Consider the following 19,515-nt stretch of genomic DNA (forward strand, 5'->3'; position numbering starts at 1 on the left):
TAAGTTACAGCAATTAGTGTTTACTAAATATTTTACTGCTGTACCTTTTAAATTACAGTTGTCCAACCTCAATCACAAACACACATATAATGTGTTTAAATATCATCATGATATTGTCTGTGCCAAGCTAGATACAATTTGAAATCCGTCCATGTCTTGCTTCCGCCCAAGAAAATGATGCAACAACACCTCTTTTATAAAAACTGACACAGCATTATATGAATATTTCATAGCGAATGATGATATTCAGCCACCCTCAGTACATAAGGAAGCCAAAAAATGACATGCTTTCTGTGTGGTGTTGAAGTTTTGGATTTGAAAATTAATAATAATTTTATACCATTAAAGTATATTAAAAGTGAATTAAAAGAAATTAAAAAATCCTCTTATCCACTCTCTCCTACTTAATCACCCGCACTATATCCCTTTGAAACACTCACGAAGCTCATTATCCCTCTCACTCATGACGAAGCTCGTTGTCCCACTTTGCCAACGAAGCTCCCTATCCCTCTCACTCACCCACGAAGCTCGTTGTCACTCCACGTCCATTGTTGACCAGTTGCCTAATGTCGCAGACCAACCGCAATTCACGTCGCCGACTGGTCTTGCTTGACAGTGTGCTTGACGATTTTGGACCTTTTTCATTTGTTCAGGCAATTGAATTTAGTATGTCAAGGAAAGTTTTGATTTATTAGGTTGCGATGTCAAAAATAGATTGGGTAGTATTAGTGGTCAATTTTCTGGAATTATTTTACTATTGGTGTTTGGATTTTTTTAGAATTTATATTTAAAATTACTAGAAATAAGTTATTTGAAATGTAGATTTTGTTTGAATTATATATGGTTAATACAATTTATTTTTGATGGTATAGAAATGATGAATTTGGAAAAAGATTATGAAGTCGAAGATTTGGAAGAATTACATGACAACAATTTAGATGGAAATAATAAAGAAACTAATAACGTAATGGATGTGAAACCAAAAAAGTATGAGTTGAAGTTTGGAATGTTGTTTGATAATCTGGATGAGATGTATGATTATTATAAAGGTTTTGGTAAACATGATGGTTTTCCAATAAAGCGATGAACTACTAAAAAAAGATTTGATTGGATTGTGAGATATGTGACTTTTTCTTGTGAGAGCAGTGGGAAGCCTAAAAGTCAGTCTTCTAATGTATCGAGGCCACAACCTAGGAGGAGAAGTGGCTGGGAAGTGAATTTAGAGGATGTCTTAATGAAGATGGAAAATAGGTTGTTCTAAATTTAGTTCTTCAACACAACCATGGAGTGATATAACCGCCACATTAGTTCAAGTGTAAAAAAAAAATCTTGATATAAATGATAAAGCAAGAATTAAAGTTGGACAAAATTTTACTTCCATTGTTGTTGAAGCATATGGATTTGAAAATGTCTCATTGATAGAAAGGGATGTTAGAAATCACATCATTCATGCAAGGAGATTACAACTAAAAGAAGGGAATGTTATGGCAATTCAAGTGAATTTTAAGAAAATGCAAAAAGAATGTAATAGCTTTTACCGTGACATAGACGTGAATGAAGATGATCAACTAGTCAATGTATTCTGGGTAGATCCAAAGAGTGGGGCAAGTTATAAAGATTTTAGAGATGTTGTTATGTTCAACACGACATAGCTTACAAACAAGTATGGCATGCGATTTGCTCCCTTTGTAGGAATTAACCATCATGGTTAGTCTAACTTGCTTGAGTGTGGATTGATTTCTTATGAGGACACTAAGACATTTATATGGTTATTTTCAATTGTGTCTATTCTACATGTCGAACTCTCCTCCCAATAGAATCATTACAACCTAAGATAAAGTAATAAAGAAAGATATTAAAATATTTTTCCCTCATACTAGACATTGATGGTGCTTGTAGCATATTCTAAAGAAGGTACATGAGATGTTAGGGGCTTAAAAAGAATATGATGGCATTAAATCTTCATTACTTTTTACTATTTATGATTCGCAAAACCCTGTTATGTTTGAGAATGCATAGCATGACATGATTATGAAATATGATTTAGGTTGTAATGATTGGTTTAAGTGGTTTGTATAATCAGAGACATTGCTAGGTTCTGTGTTTTGTGAATAATAGTTTTTTTGCGGGAATGTCAACAACTCAACAAAGTGAGAGCATGAATGCTTTTTTTCATAGGTACGTGACATCAAAACAACATTGAAACAACCTGTGGAGCAATTTGATAATGCATTACGAAGTAAAGTGGAAAAGAATCATAAAAAGATGCGAACTGTTTAAGGCAATAGATTTCATGTGTAACTATTTTTTTAAATGGATAGGCAAATTCAAGAGGCTTACACTAACTCAAAGTTTCGTGAATTTCAGCAAGAGCTAATTAGTTTGATGTATTGTGACATAATTGACTGTGTGGGATCATTATATGATGTTGGTGAACAGAGTGTGGATGGTAACAAAAGAAGTTTCGAATTCTTTTTTGAAAAGGATGAAAGCACATTTGGATGTAGCTATTTAAAGTTTGAATCTGCAGGGTGTTGAGTGTTAGAAAATGCATATTTATAAAGGAGAAAACCGTCATTTTACATTTCAAGTCTTACTAACAACCCTTACTTTTATGTATTTAACATTCTTGTGATTTAATTACGTGTGTTTTATTTTAATTAAGTAATTTATGTATTTTAGGGGCATTATAGTCATTTCACAATAAAGGAGAGATCAGACGGCAAAACGGACATCACTTTTGAACTCAGGACGGTCGAAAACCTTAGGAGGAGCATAAAAGGAAAAATGACACTATTCACATGTACGGTACTATTCACGTATACGGGACTGTATACGTTACTGTTCACAGCACTGTTCACATAGACGGATCGATGACGTGGCATTGACCGATGATGTGGCATTGACTGATGAGGTGTCACGATCCTGTTGGACTAAAATTCTTATGTACTGTTGATGGTGACGTGACAGCATATCAGTGGACGAAAAATCTCGCGTACGGTGCATGCATCACACAGGATTATTTTCAACCAAACCGCGTTACTGTTCATCCGGGTCAAACCGCGTTACTATTCAAAGTCGGGTCAAACCGTGTTACTGTTCATCCGCGTGGTCAAACCGTGGACTGTTGACTGATGACGTGGCGCAATCCTGAGCGTCCAAACTGTTTTTAATCCGATGGCCATGATTTACTCCATGTATCTATAAAAAGGGGGCCTCTCCCCCCTAATTTGATATCTCTGAATCCATTTTTGGGATCCATTTTCTGTAATTCCCTCTCCATCTTGTATTTTCTTCGTATTTTAATAAATTCCCATTTTGCCCCTAGTTCAACTATGAGTGGCTAATTTTCTTTCAAGCTTGGGTTGAAGGTGAAGTCTCAACATGTGTCATGGGCTTAATTTGGTAAATTTATTTTCTCTTCCCCTCTAGTTTTTGTGGATGTTTTGACTTCTCGTCGATAAATAATACTAATCTTGTCTAGTACCGCCTTGGTTTCATCGGCCCTCTAGTATAAGGTTATTATTATTTGGCACGATAAGCCCTTAGCACCATATTGATTAGAGCGTGGTTCATGAGGTGTGGATTCCCCCCTCATGATTTAATTGGCATTAATAAGGAATATTTAGCCCATGATGCATGTTGATACGGATCCAGATACCCAAGTACGTCATTTCAATAGAATTATCTTCAATTTATTCTCACCATTTCAATACCAATTTTAGAATTTATTCTCTCCATTTTAATTTAAGTTTTAGCATATTCCAATCATTTCCACCACAAATCCAATCACCCATTCACAAAATTAATTCTAAACAATTAAAATCCACCTCCTCGTTGGATCGACACTCGTCACCATTAATCTATACTACAACAGATTCGTGCGCTTGCGAGTACATTAAAATTTGCACAACACAGGGCTTATGTGTAAACATGCCATTTGATCATTTTTGTGTTGTTTCGTAACTCTATTACTCTACTTCTAGAAAAATACATCTTACAGAGATGGAAAAAAGATGTATAAAGATGTCATAGTAAGGTGAAATTCAATTGTGAGAGGTGGAGTTTAACTGATGAACAAAAGCAATATAGAAAAATGTGTGATGCTTTTAGCAATATTGCAAACATAGCTGCAGATGATGAAAAAGTTTACCAATTCCTTATAGATTGGATTGGGAAAATGGAAGTGGATCTGCCTTCGAAAATTTGTTGTAGAGGTAAAAGAAGTGGTAACAACAAGGTGGGATGTACAACGAATGAGAATCATCAGATTGAGCAAATACAGGATCTAGCTGTATCTTGAAGAAAATGTCGCCCACCTTCTTAAAGAAAACAATTAAAGGTTGAGAAGAAATACAAAAAGAAAATTAAGGTAAGATTAAACTACTTAGATAATTATTTTATAGTTAATTTTAATTTATCTTTTTATGGATTTGCAGGACTCAAATGTAAAAACTCAATTATCTTCTAATGTTGATATTGTGGTCCCAACACAGAAGACCAATAAGAATTCAGTAAGTTTTGTGTTTTTTATGTACGTTTAGTAATATTAAATCTGTCATTATGTAAAAATTACCGGTACATTGTTTATTTAGGCACCTGTGTTCGCATGCCAACCACTAAAATGTGATATTTATCCATCGTTTCCTTTTATTCATGCACTGTAAGTTATAAACCAATTTCTATATTTTATGCCTAATTGATTTTGCACTTTATGGAATGCAATATGGTTCTTATTTTGTGCAAACTAGCAATCTCCATTACTCTCATTGCATCCATCTATGTTGCCTTATTCTTCGTCTTAGATACTCTATAGAGGATCTCAACAAGGGAGTTTTCAGCAATTACTACGTCAAACAAAATGACAGCGACAAAAAAGTTTGAACCGAACTTCAGAGATTGATCATTAACTTAGTCTTTTTTTATATATATTATTTTAGATGTGTTTCGTGCATTAGTTGGTTGGATGATATTACTCTAATGTTGAAAGATTAATGGAGTCATGCATGCTACTTTATTCTTAATTGAAACATGAAAATGATGCATAAAGATACATAAACTGAAGATTTATACCAAATTAAAATTGAAGTATTCAAGTGAAAATAGTATTTTATAACATAAACGAAACCATTACGACAACAAGAGTAGTTCAGGCAACATAAATGGCTCAGAAATGTCAAATTAACAAAAACTAAAAAAAACATCAGGTACAATTATTCATTTAAACATTACAAAACGGAATTGCTATCCCTAAAATACACATCACAATGGAAAAAATAATCCAGAATGTCCAACAATTACTCTTGACTTCATCATTTTGCACACCCTTACCACATGTTTCCACATTAATCTTCCCAACTTCAAGCTTAGGTAAAGTAGGCAACTAGTTGTTCATTTTCCTCTCACAATTGAAAGCATTGTATGTTGATTCGACATCCAACAATGGTCTGTAAGATTGGAATAAATTATCCTTAAATCCATTTACTTGCCTTTAACAGTCAGACCAAGATTCATATGTTACATCCCTAAAATACAATGTAATAGGTATGGCAAGGCATTAAGTTTCTAAATTTGATAAAAATCAATTACAAATTAGCAACATAAAGAGAAAAGAGAAAATGATGGATTCTACTTCATTTCTCAGGTACCAAACAATAATTCCCAGATCTGTCCATCACTTAAACATGTATGCAAGCCCCCAAAAAGTCACATTTGGTTTGAGGTTAATGGCGCAATATATGCTTTAGAGAAAATGAAAAACCTTAAAATGAAGCTGCAATTATTGGATTTAGCAGAACAATTATCGTAACTAAAGAACTCAAGAATGCAGCTAATATAAAAAACAATTGCCTCAACTAAAGAATTCACAGAAACCATTCCAAGCCTTGCCATTTTGTTCAATATGGCAAAGGCAATACAATAACAAAGTGTGGAAGATTTCAATGCAATTGAATCACAAAGATGTAATAAAAAATACAATTGAATCATAGAGTTTACAGAAATGAGGTCACAGAAATGTAAAGAAGCAATGAATCAAGCAAGGTTTCAATGCTTCATTAGAAAATAAAAATAGGAAAAGTTTTAGTGTACATGGTTTTAGCAAAAGAATATTAAAGCATTCATTTTACTAAAACAAGCATTTTAGCCTCATTTATTAGAAGAAAAAGTACTAGTAAATTGTAAATGGTGTGACTGTGCTACTACAGAGCTTCAGGAACAACCTTTCTAAGTTTAGCAACCGAAAAAGAAAAAAACTACACTCAGAAATAGTATCTCTCAATTGGATTCAAAATTAGTAATGAAATCATAAATCTATCTACCTCCAATGAATCGAAACTTTCCTCAACATTACTTGAAGAGGCGAAAAAGGTCCAACTAATTGGCAACGTGAATGGTGTGATGGCACGACGTGAGGTAGCTAGTCGGCGCAACTAGTCAGCGATGGGTGTGGCATGACAACAAGCTTCATGGGTGAGAGGGACAACGAGCTTCGTGGTGAGTAAAAGAGACAGCGAGCTTCGTGGTGAGTGAAAGGGACAGCGAGCTTCGTGGGTGAGTGAAAAGGGGTAGAGCGGGTGAGGGAAGAGAGATAGAGCAGGTGAGTGAGATGGAGGGAGTTGATAAGAATAGGTTAAGATTTTTTCTATTCTTTTGATTCACTTTTATTATATTTTAATGGTAAATTTTTTTTTTAATTTTTAAATTCAAAACTTCAAAACAGCACAGGAAGCATGTCATTTTTGGCTTCCTTATGTATTGAGGGTAGCCGAATTTCATTTTCCTTTTATAGCTTACATGATTGAATTTTATTATTTTACTTATATTCAAACAATCATATAATATTCCATCTATTTGTACAATAATATTTATATAAGAGTTTATAACTATATTATTATTATTATTTTAATATTATTGTAGCCAGCAAAATAATTTATATTAAAGATAAATAAGCATTATAGAGACACCATGGCAACCAAAACCGCATCTCCATGTTGTTGTTATGTTGCAATTTATTTATTTGTCTTAAATTATCCCAAAAAAAAAAGGCACCATAGAGATGACTTAAATTTAGTATTTTATGTATGTAATAATTAAAGATGAAAGCAAATCCCAACAAGATGGGAATCTTGAGAGATTTTCCCAATTCAGGAAGCTATGAAGATAACTTTATATTTAATTTCGTATTCATGAAATGCACAGAGCCAATTCAATACTCAATATCTTATTCAGAATTTCCCCAATTCTATTTTATTTTTTATTTTATTTTATAAAATTTAAATTGTAATGGTACGGATGTAAATAACACATATCATAATATTTACTAAAGTAATATAAATAACAACTAATGTATATACTTGAAGATTGATGAAGATAATTTTTGTGATGCCGATACCTGCCCTTATCCTTGTAAAATAAAAGAAATTTTTTTCTCGGCCCTTACCTGTTATGGGCCTAAATGGGTATGGTGGGAGATTTTCCATAAAGAAATACAAATATTCATGTCCATCTCTTATCCCCTATCCCCTATATCCTCTTTATTATTTTAATATCTTGCTCATATTTTAAAAAGAAAAGTAAACTAAAAGATGATATAATACCCAATTGTAATATCTTAAAAATTATTAAAAAAAATAGCTTTAAGTTTAGTGACATCTTCACTTTGTTAAAATGAGGATGTTCTTACTAAAAAAAAGTATATTTACACACACGCACATGTACGTGCATATGCACATGCACACGCACACGCACACGCACACGCACACGCGCACGCGCACGCGCACACACATGTACACGCATATGTATATTCATTGATTATTCTTATTTGCTAAGCTCAACTTTGATCAATAAGTTACTAAATGGGGATGCTAAATCTATTTAAATAGAGAGAAAAATATATTTTCTAATGATTACGTTTTGTAGTAATCCAAAATAAAGAACCACTTTTGATTGAACATTTTTTTTCTTAAAATACAAGACTTGTAAGAAGTAAAGTCTTCAAAAATAACTTTTGATTTTTTTTTTCCTAGAGGAACTTTTGATATCTTTAAACACTATGACAATTAAGGATGGCAAAATACGAGCTTGGGTCTGACTGTTTCAAGCTTAGGCCCAAGCCAATTAGAGGGGAATTATAAGGGTTAGGCCCGGCTCGGCCTTAGGCAAGGCTTGGGCATCCACTTATTTTTAATTTTTTTAAAATTGTTGAAAAGTTGAAATAAGTTAATAATTAATAAGTTGTTATAATCAACAGTGAATTAAAGAAAATGAATATTTAAAAATAAAATAATAAATAAAGAAAATGAAGCAAATAAAAGTTTAAAAATTTAATTTTTTAATGTTGGACTCTCTAATTCAAGCACCTCATTAATTATGAATTTAAGCTTTTTTTAAATTTTTCATTATTTTTAAATTTTAATTTATTATTCTAATTTATAATTTATTTTTAAAAAAATATAGTGTTTGGGCCTAGCTTGAGCTTTTTTCTCTTAAGCCCTTCTCCCAGTCCTTTATGTGGAGATTCAGGCCAAAGCCCGTGGGAATGACCCTGGATCGGCCCAGGCTTATTTCTCATCCCTAATGGCAATTGGCAATTTGCTAATTTTGAGATTTATGGTGCGTTTACTTCCTAAATTGAGGAATCAGAATCCAAAATATGAATCTTTAATGGTGTTTACTTAGTAAAATACAGGTATGGATGAGAATAAATCATGTTGAGCTCACATATTTTTTCGATTAAGGAATGGGAACCTGATTTGATTCCCATAAGGAAGATAATGAATCAAGTTCTCATTCCTTAAACTTTTCATTTTACTCCCACTCAAATTTTTTAATTTAACTTTCGTCCTCAAATAAAATATTATCATATTATATTATTATATTATTGTTATTGTTATTGTTATTATCATTTTTTTGTTATTATTATTGTTGTTGTTGTTAATAATAATAATAATAATTTTAACTAATATTATTAATATTAATTAATAATAATAGCAATAATAATTGTAAAATTATTATTATTGTTGTTGTTGTTGTTGTTAAAATTATAATTATAATTATTATGTTTCTTCTTCATCATCGTCATTATCATTATGATTATTGTTATTATTATCATTTTAACAATAATAATACTATTAATTAATGATAATAATAATAATAATTTAAAATTAATAATAATATTATTAATTAGTGATGATGGTGATGATGATGATTTTAGCTAGTAATATTACTGTTAATTAATTAATAATAATAGTAATAATTATTTTAACAATGATAAGTATCATTATTGTTAAAATAATAATAATAATAATAATAATTTAAAAATAGTATTATTATTAACAAGTGACGGAGATGACAATTTAAACTATTAATTATTATTCTTATTATTCATTGCTTGAATAATAATAATAACAACAATTATTATAATAAATAATGACAATAATCAACTAAGGTCATTTTAATAATTTGTAACGATTCATAAATACATCAATTGTAATACAGCTTAGTCCGATTCGGATTCATATAGCTAAAGAAAACAATTTTTCGATTCCCATTCTCATTCTGATTATATATCATTCCTATTCTGACTCATTTCAATTACCGTTTAGTGAACACACCATTGGGCTCTTTATTACTTTATTATTTATTTTGTTTGCTTATAAAAAAATAGCCAATTTTAACATTAAAAAAATGAAGAAAGACAAAAGTTAAATGGATTTTGTGGTGGGTACGGGTGAAAGTGTCGTGTACCTATGCCCAACGCATCTAACCAATGAGCATAAACGGAGGTTTAATTAGACTATACCTAATCCTAATGTAACAACCCCTTCCAACCCCCACCCCAATTTTTTTGCCATCCTTACTTTTACTATTTGAGTTCAACTTTGAAGCTCTACTTTTGCTTAATTTTATAAATTATTTTGTAATTTTAATTTATCTTTGAAGCTCCATTTTTACTTAATTTCAAAGATTATTTTGTAATGTTAACGACGATAACTTAGTTTGATGGAAATTATTTTAATTATTTTATTTTATTTTGATATTTTTGTGTTGGTAATACGATTTTATACTTTTACTTTAATGTAATTAAATCAAGTTTAGAAAATAAAAATATTAGTTATTTACAGGTTGAGTATCCTCAAGAATCCCCTTTTATTATTTGAAAATCTCCATCTCCTCCCTTCAAGTAGTTTTGAAGGAGACAGGGAGAGTATTAGAATATAAATAGAGCATTAAAAAAGAAGAAAAAAATGTCAATTCCGTCCCGCCCGTCTCCACTCTCCACCCATTGCCATCTATACAAATAGTGCAATGTGGATTTTGTATGTAGCATTATTATTCTAGAAGAGTGCTGTCATTCAATCCACTTCCCTCACAGTCAAAAATTTGCATCTAAATGTGGAATACTTGAATTAGCATTATTATGCTACTATTCGCTAATTGATATAAAAGATCACAAGAGTCAGTGCAACGTTTACTGATTCTGTTGATTGATTGAACGCTTATGTTTTTGTAACCACAATTCAATCCTTCTCTTCATACTAGCCTTACATGCCAAATGCAGAAACTCTTTGGAAATACGAACATATTTCCAGGCACTTCGCTATATTCTTTATCGAAAAATGCTACATGTACCAAATGGCACAAAATTTAGTACAAAAGCACAGAAGAATAAAATACATATATATATATAGTTATTATTATTTTTTTTTTTTTGGGTTTTCTAGTAATATTGTGCAATTTTTTTTTTCTACTTTTTGTATATATATCATTGTCGTTCTTTAGGATAGCTGAGAAGTGAAGTATGTAAGCCCATGAAACCAAGTGTGACATCTGATAGCTATGCAGTAAATGGTCTTAAATAACTTCTAACATCAAAACATAAATCCAGATGAACATATTCGAATATGAAAACAAATAGAATACAGGATTTGACAAAAAGACATTTTGAACAGATAATTAACAAGCATCATTATGGTGGTACAGTATTAATTTTTTTGAAAATAAAATGGATAAAATTTGTTACTCAAAAAGAAAAGAAACCTTCTAATCGTTGACGAGCAATAGAAGTTGCATTCTCTAAATTTGCACAAACATGATCGAAATAAGGGCACTATTATCACTATTAAAAGTATCATTAGCCATTACAGTAAAAACTAAAAAGAACCTCCTCCTCTCTCTTTCAGAGGATAGGTCAAAGCTCAGCCGTACTGATGTAAAAATTATATATATAACCCTGAAAGGAAGCAGTCTCCATCCCCAAATGTCTAAATCATCACATTCACAGGTTAAAAATAAAAATGAGTATGAAAAAGGTGGTTCTGTCAATGTGTTATTTATGCTAACTAACAACTCAGAGAGCAGACCTGGAAGCGCCTGCGTGAAACTATATGGGCCTGAACCGCGAACAGGTGATTAGCAAAGTATGCTATGTTTCGTGCATATTTAGCACATTGAATCTCGTATCAGCCGTCTGCTAATGAGCACTTTACCTCTGTGAAAATAGTGGGAAACTACTCCTCTTGTGCCCCGTATCGGCATTTAACTTCATCCCCTTCCACAAGCCTCTCCACAGCATCCAAAGGCAGCCCAACCAGGTCTAATGTCTTCTCCCACACTTTATAAGAAGTTTCAATGTTGTGAGCTTCTTCTGAAGGATTTGCTGGACGGCAATCTTGAGAAATAAATGCACAAACAGGCCAATCATCTGCTTTTAGCAATTCACAATACTCCGGCATCTGGGGATCAGTTGCTGAGAAAAGAGTGCTCCTAGAACCTAGATTGATAGATCATGCCAAGCTTAGCCTGTGATCATTCTATATTTCTTTTATTACAATTTCATCTTTTAGATAGCAGACATGGGTAACAAGCACAGAACTTATTAAAATATATAAATTTCTTAACTTGTAGGATTCATAAACCCTCCAGATATCATTTTCCATTTTAGGTACATTATTCTTAAACTATTTCTCAAGATAGTATAACATGGTACGATTACTAGCAACATAAACCGTGACACCACAGACTCCAACATTGAAATTCTAAAATCTCACGATACGAATAAAACAGAAACACAAGAATCATTTAGTAACATATTTGTATGTTTAAATTCTACTGTCTGGAATTAATGTTCATATTGTATATGGTAATCTATTTAAAATGTAAATGTTTATGTTACAATTTTTGAAAATCAGTCATATTGATAAAATTTGATGACCCAATACACCTCTTCTTGCTATTGTGAGCAAGTGTTTTCAGTAATCAGAGTGGCATATGGGGCAAATCAGTTACCCCTGTTTAATATTTAAAATGACCTAATCTGAATTGCTATATTTTTAGCTAGTCAAATTTAGATGTGGTTTGATATTTTTTGGGCAAAATATTCAATTTGCAAGCTCCTTACCAATTTTTTTATTTGAATACATACCCAAAAAGAGAGGGGGGGGGGGGGGGGGGGGGGGGGGTTACCTAAGTAGAATAGCCAACATGAGAATATTCTAATATCCAGTAAAGGCAGATAAAATCTCTCATGAACTGGCATATACAACCTCTCCTTCACCATAATTTTGCTTTCTAGTTTTCTTACAAATTTTACTGACAGTTTACAAAGGACTAACAAGGTCAAAAGGAGAAAGAAGAAAAACAAAAAGGACAAGAAGAATGTGGTTGGACTCTATAATAAAATTGAACCTGATAAATATACAGAAAGATATTAATGCCCAACAAACAAACTTCCACTAGTCAAGAGTTGTTTCCATTACTCATGCAATAGACAATACAAAGCAAATAAGCTAGTATTTGCAAAGACACACCTTCTTGAGGATTAAAGATAAAATAGGGTATAAGATGATAAGCAGCTTGGACAATTTTAGGAAGATCCCTTGCCTGCATTTCATTAGAGACAACCGTAAGAGTAAAATAGATCAATCCAGAGTCAAATATACTACTAATTTAAATTCAAGCCTACATAACTGACTTGATTGCAATTCATCATTGCTAAATATTGACTAGTTGTCAACAAATTAACAATGATCTCATTAAGTGTACCACAAACCAGACTTAAGTCTAGAACAATATAGCAGATGGGAGCATTTAATTAGGTAAGTAGGATTTAGCATAATTTCAATTGATCTGATTATGAGCATACAGGACGCTGCACCTAATAAAAATAAAGTAGCCTCTAGAAGGGCTGCAATGGCCAAGATGAGAAAATAGCTTGTATTAAGACCACATGTCAAAACCAATGCATCCAGAGGAAAGGTCACAGCAGTGTTATGGGTATTGTCATCTAGCGTTTCAATTCCTCAACAGTAAAAGAATTTGGAAGCTAACTCCCTCAAGGATCTTTTCTTGCAAATCCTTTTTCAATCAGTTGATTGATGATTACGCTCTCTTGAACTTTCATATGATTTGAAATACTAAAGTCCCTAATAAAGTTCAACCTTTTGCTTGGTTATTAGCTCTAGGTAAACTTAGCACTGGTGATGTTATTCAAAGACGGAACCTTAACGTATGCTTGTCTCCTTCTTGGAGTGTCATGTGCAAGAGAAATGGTGAAAGTGCAGATCATTTGTTTTTGCATTCTCATCAGGCTGCTCAGTTGTGGCATCAGGCAGCTAGTATTTCTTCAGTGATGCCAACTTCTAGGAATTCTCTGCTTTCAGAATTTATTCATGCTTTTAGGAAAGGTGAGAAAGCTAGAGTGTTGTGGAAATGTTCAGTTCTAGCTCTTTTCCAGGTGATTTGGTTTGAAAGAAAGAAGGTTTTTTGAAGATCTAGGAACACATCATCTTTTTGAGGGAAAGAGTACAACTACTAACTTCTCTTTAGGCGTTAGTTACTAAGGAATTCCAAGATTCTTCTCTCTTCTTCATTCATCTAAACAGGGAAAGGGTGTTGGCTTGAATTGTGTCTTTAGTTTGCTTTTGTTGTGAGATCTTATGGTAATATAGATCCTATACTACTTATAAAATCCGATCAATATTCTATTGAATAGATCTTCTTTGATCTCAAGGGGTTCTTTTTCTGGACGTTTTTCACTTTTGTACATGTTTTTCTTCTTAACACAAGTTTCTTTGTTTCCTTAAGGGAAAAAAAAAAAAAAAGAGAGAGAGAGAGAGTGTGTTCTTTCCTAAACCATACATTGTTATTTGTTAGTGTTTTGGTGAATCAAATAAGTAAAACTCTTTTTCACATGTATTAAAGCCACCCAAACCAATCTCATGCAAAGCCCATCAAGAGGATTTGGGGAGACAGAGACCATCCAAACATCTTGGCACCATTGACTACCTCTACACACTGCCCATTAAACTATTCCTACCATCACCATTGCCAATCTGCCATCCACCAATAGCTCACAGCAAGCATCCAACATGTATCATGCTACTAAACTTAATCTGATATAGGACATATCAGTTTAACCAGTAATAAACATGGATTCTTCAGAGCCTTGAGTAAGTTACTTGCAAGACCTATATCAATTAAGTTGGAATTTTTGAGTGCTGCCTTGGGAACTCCACAATATTATAATGGGCAGCATTACAATATTGTGGAGACAACTCCACAATGTTGCAAGATGAATCAGATTTACAATGTCTATATCCTTTGCCAACAAGATAAAAGAAACCAAGATGCACAAAGAAACTTACAACATTTGTGGAGACAATTCCAGGCGATACACATACTACATTAATCCCAGATTCAGCAGGCAGCCGCTTCTGAAGGATGCTACTAAATTTAATCTGCAATCCAAAGGCCAACAGATTGTTAGTTCCTCCTTTGCAGCTTAGTAAGTATATAATACAGGATATTAAATCAATTTTCATTTCACGTGATTGTACAGTTTGTATCAAGCTTTAGAAACAACAGACAAACGAGATGTACATTGATCGAGCAGCCTAGTGGCAACAACTTCAGTGTTGTCTAAGATTCAGTGTTGCCTAGTGACCAACAAGTGAATGCTATTAAAGAGAGTTATAGCATTCCTCCAAATTCAGTGTTGTCTAATTAATTTTAAGTATCATTAATGAAGAAGAAAGATCTAAAAAAATTCCAGAGCTTCAAAATGGAAGCACTCTCTAACAATGAGAAAACTGAAATGGATGAGAGAAATTTTCAGTTGAAGGACTGAACTGTTAATATTTTTGATGTTTTACATTTCTGTTGAGAGAAATCAAAGAGAAATTTACATATACTTTTTATGAAATTTAATTCCCAAGTTTTCTCAACTACCGAATTTAGCAGTGACTGAATTCATTCTTCACAATACACTTAATCTGATGAGCCTGTGAGCAAAAGAACGAAGCCCAAATGTAACAACCAATAGGTCCAACACAGTTACTAGACTAATTTTGCTTAAATTTGCATGTGAATTGCCGATAAATGCCTTTTAAGCTAAGGCTTCACAACTTTTGCCAAAATGAAACACATTTATCCATTAAAGTAGTTTAACTTTGCTCCGATTCTAAAAAGCACCTCATCAGTAGTTTGAAGATATGCTGATGTATATGTAAATGCAAATCTGCATTTGCTGTGTAATAATGCATGTATGAATGTCAACGTGTATTAGAATTTATATTCTTCAAGAAAAAAAAATAAAGGTTGAGAAAGCATATAAAATAACCTTTTTTAAGGAGCATAGAAAAGAACATATTAAAATGACAAACAGAAGCAACTTTGATACCGGCTGAAAATGGAGACTATAACAATTTCTTTGTTCATTTATTAAATGAGGATAATCCCTCACAGTATATTGACTAGTACAAAATAGTACCACTGATTAAAGCTCAATAATTTAGTAGATGATTAACAGATCCTTAACAGGAACTAGCTCCACCATGATTTCTTGATTATCAGAAATACTTAAAAATAGAAAATAAAATAAACCATGTAACCAACAACAATTTTGAGTAATCAAATTGTTACTAACTTTTTGTTTCTAACTTCACCTGAGCTAACTTGCTGCCTGAGTATCCCATTAAGCTTGTGTATTTTCTCCTCCCAGAAACAACATTCATATCTTCTGTGTCAACAAAGCCAACATAATGCATCTGCACCCAAAATTAAGGACAAATCACTTGGTGACACAAAGGTAGTAATGGAAAGGTAAAAGTATGAGAAAGACTCATATGAATCACAATAAATCAACAATTAATTTTGAAAAATCTCCAAAGCCTCCTAATAGGTCTCCAACCACAAACCCCATACAGCACCAAAATATGCAATGGGAAAGATTTTGCGAAGTGCTATATTCAGCATCTTCGAATCTAGTCCATTGTGATTCATACCCAAGAGACCAGATTGGCAAAAAACAAGAATCAAAGATCCCAAGAAATAGAACAATGCAATTTTCCTTTATTTTTTTTTAAGGAAAAAGAGGGTGCAACCCAATATACAAGTAGTAAAAAAGAATGAAGTCCAATTAGAAACCAAAAATTAAACGCTTACTTCTAATTAGTTTCTTGTAAAGATCATAGCCCAGTAAGCTAGGTTTTATAAAAAAATAAAATAAAATAAGGGACCTATTGGAAAGAACTTTGGTATTCAAAATGTATCTCCCAAGAACACCAGATGATGAAATTAACATCAAATAATTTACCCTTAATGAGACATAGGAGATGAGAAAATAATCAGACAGTTGTCTGTTTAATTTATTCAATAGATAGAAAAGTTAACATTGAAACTACTATAAGGACACAAGTTGAAGTCAAGCTATTTTCAATATCAATATTCCACTGATACTCCATAAGCACACATTCCAACATTTCCATGGCCATGACCATAATCTCCACATGTCCACTTTCAATGTGTTGCACCCAATTGACCCTTACAATCAATAGACATACAATATGATGGGAATATAACATCTTTATTCATCTTTAACAATAGCAAACATGCAAAAATGGAAGTATGTCATGCAAATATACATGTCCATGCACAAGCAAGCATGTATAAAACACATCAGTTACGGAACTTACAACAGAATTCACATTAATAATTCGACTTGGAGAGCCTCTAATAAGTGATGGAAAAAGCAAAATTGACAGTAACGCTGGAGCCAGATGATTCACTTGCATGTGCTCTTCATACCCATCTTTGGAAAATTTTTGTGGTTCTGTACAGAGCAACAAAAAGTACATCAGCAAATGACACTGGGCTTTCTAGATATTGCAATTGACCACTATAATACTTTTCAATTGCAGTAGCTCATAAGGTTGCTAAAAATTACAACTTTTCCACTAAGAGCACCTAAATCATTGGTAATACTTAAGAGTGCTTACTGAACAACAATCATTCAAAAGCAAAACAGATTGTCATGGAAGGAAAGAATTTCCATGAAAGAAACGAAAAGAAATATGCATATTCATTAAGACAAAAAGATTTTTCTAGACAATGATCATGATCATGGGATCAACTTGATTGCTGGCCAACATGAAATTATCCTCACAAGGATAATAAGAGAAAAAGGGAGGAAAATCAGATCAACAAGGTTCAGCTGAGGGCCAAAACTTTTTAAGGGAGGGTAGGCTAGGAAAGGATTGACGACATTTTTCCCTTTTTTTTCCAAACTCAAATTAGCTCAGAATCAAGTTATCAATAATCAAATTGACATGAAATTTCAAAAAAAATATACCTACAAATTACAATATTCATTCTATCATAACTGAAAAGATTAACAAAACAAAAATAAGTTAACACAAAGTTGTGAGTAAACTTTCTTCACCCTACTCACACTTTTACTCTACTCCTTCCAAAGGCTTTGTTGTCAAACATGTGAGAATTCTCAAAAATAACAGTTATCTATTAATTGCTCCAAGGACATCTTTAGAAAATGTCAAAAAGTTATACTGCTTCAGGAAATAAGGCCATGATATATAGCTATAGTGCTCAAGATATCATTATGGACCCTTCCAAATATCATGACAAGGATGTTGTCTCTAACAACTCTTTAGTGTGTCAATTTCCATCTACTGTTGTGAAATTACATTAGCTCATACAAGAAACTTTGTGCTGCACTAAATGTTAAGGAAGAGGGACCCAGCAAAACAAGGATTAGTACCAAGACTAAAACCAAAGTATGCACCTATTTTTCAAGATTTACCTATGTTATCTCTTTTACAGTACATCATCTCTATCCAGCTATTACATCTTTGCATCATCTATTCACAGCATCATATACCAAGTGACGAACAAAGGAACTATGGCAAAAATTGGAAATGCTGCCACCTAACTAGTTTGACTGGGGAGATGGTGGTTAAAACTAAGAAGCAACTTATTTAGCCATAAGCATCCTCTTAGAAGGTTTAACTACACTAACAAGTGAAATAAACAATATATTTGCATCCAAAAAATTTAGATGGTCTGATGTTGTGGATAATACAAAACCTCTCGATGAAAGCATGTCATAAGAAAAAATATTACTCTATTATTAATAAGAAAATAAGAATTTGCAGTGAATTCAAGATTTGAATCATCAACAAGGATGTAGCATTACATCTAATAGAATGGTCAAAATAACTTACCTCCAATGGAAAATATGCCTGCATTGTTTATCAGAACATGCAAAGGTCCTAAACGTGCATTCCAAGCCTCGGCAAACCTCACAACAGAATCCAATGAGAGTAGATCAAGTTCCATAGCCTTGAGCAGGGAGGAAAAAAAAAACTCACTTCAGCCATTTCGAACTAAAATGCTAAACTAGCTAGTGATGCGCAACTAATTAAAAAAAAAGAAAAAACAGTAGCCAGCATTGCTGCAAGAGTAAATATAGTTTCCTCTGCAGCTGAGTGAGACTCAAAAGCACTTTTGGTTTTATTTCGTGACGTTTTCTTGGACATACCAACATATTAGTCATCATGCACTCTGTTTCAATAAATTAAGCAGCAACGAACAGAGACTTATATTTAAATACCTCAATGTTGAGAGGAAGGCCCTTTCCAGACCATTCCTCCTGCCATTTCTGAATCAACTCATTAGCCGCCTTTAAGTTCCTCACTGCCATAACAACATGAGCCCCCGATTCTGCCAATTGCCTGCTCAAGCACATAAAGTGAGAAATTAGGGTTTCAATACAACTGAAAGACTATAAAGAAATTGGAAATGAAACTAAAGTTAAATAATTTAAAAATAATAGCTTTGTACCGGGCGATTTCTCGGCCGATTCCGCTGGTGGATCCGGTGACAATGCAGGTGAGATCGTTGACAGGTGGCAAAGGCAGAGGATTCTGCAAATGACTGGCCAATATTCTTTGAAATAGCATCTCGTATATGACGTACAACCAGCCTCTTAGCCACTCCATCCATCCCAGGGCTTCCTTTCTCTTACTCTTGCTTATTAGTTCCGCCGCTGACGGCGACGAAGTCGAAGAAGAAGACGACGTCGTTTCCATCTCTCGGCCTCTATCGGGTGCTTCTTTTTTATCTTTTTTTTTTTTTTTTTGAAAGAATCTCAAGTAAGATCTGTCTGTTTCGATTCTGTTCCTTTTGTGTGTGAGGAGTCGAGAAGAGGGAGGAGCATCT

The 19,515-nt window shown here is 33.0% G+C and overlaps 1 protein-coding gene and 1 long non-coding RNA gene across 2 annotated transcripts; both read right to left on the reverse strand.

Moving 5' to 3' along the window:
• Positions 1-5,091: 5,091 nt before the first annotated feature.
• LOC112496235 (uncharacterized) lies at positions 5,092-6,745 on the reverse strand. Its single transcript, XR_008052836.1, has 2 exons — positions 6,321-6,745; positions 5,092-5,447 (listed from the first exon to the last, which is right to left on the reverse strand). It is a non-coding gene; the product is annotated as an uncharacterized LOC112496235 (long non-coding RNA).
• Positions 6,746-11,093: 4,348 nt separating this feature from the next.
• Positions 11,094-19,515, reverse strand: LOC102630929 (dehydrogenase/reductase SDR family member FEY-like). Its single transcript, XM_006493343.3, has 8 exons — positions 19,138-19,515; positions 18,908-19,028; positions 18,519-18,636; positions 16,974-17,110; positions 15,945-16,046; positions 14,646-14,738; positions 12,810-12,882; positions 11,094-11,773 (listed from the first exon to the last, which is right to left on the reverse strand). The coding sequence occupies exons 1-8, from the start codon at positions 19,383-19,385 to the stop codon at positions 11,511-11,513; spliced, it is 1,155 nt and encodes a 384-aa protein (XP_006493406.2). The 5' UTR covers positions 19,386-19,515; the 3' UTR covers positions 11,094-11,510.

This window comes from Citrus sinensis, chromosome 3 (assembly GCF_022201045.2).
Source record: "Citrus sinensis cultivar Valencia sweet orange chromosome 3, DVS_A1.0, whole genome shotgun sequence".
NCBI lineage: Eukaryota > Viridiplantae > Streptophyta > Magnoliopsida > Sapindales > Rutaceae > Citrus > Citrus sinensis.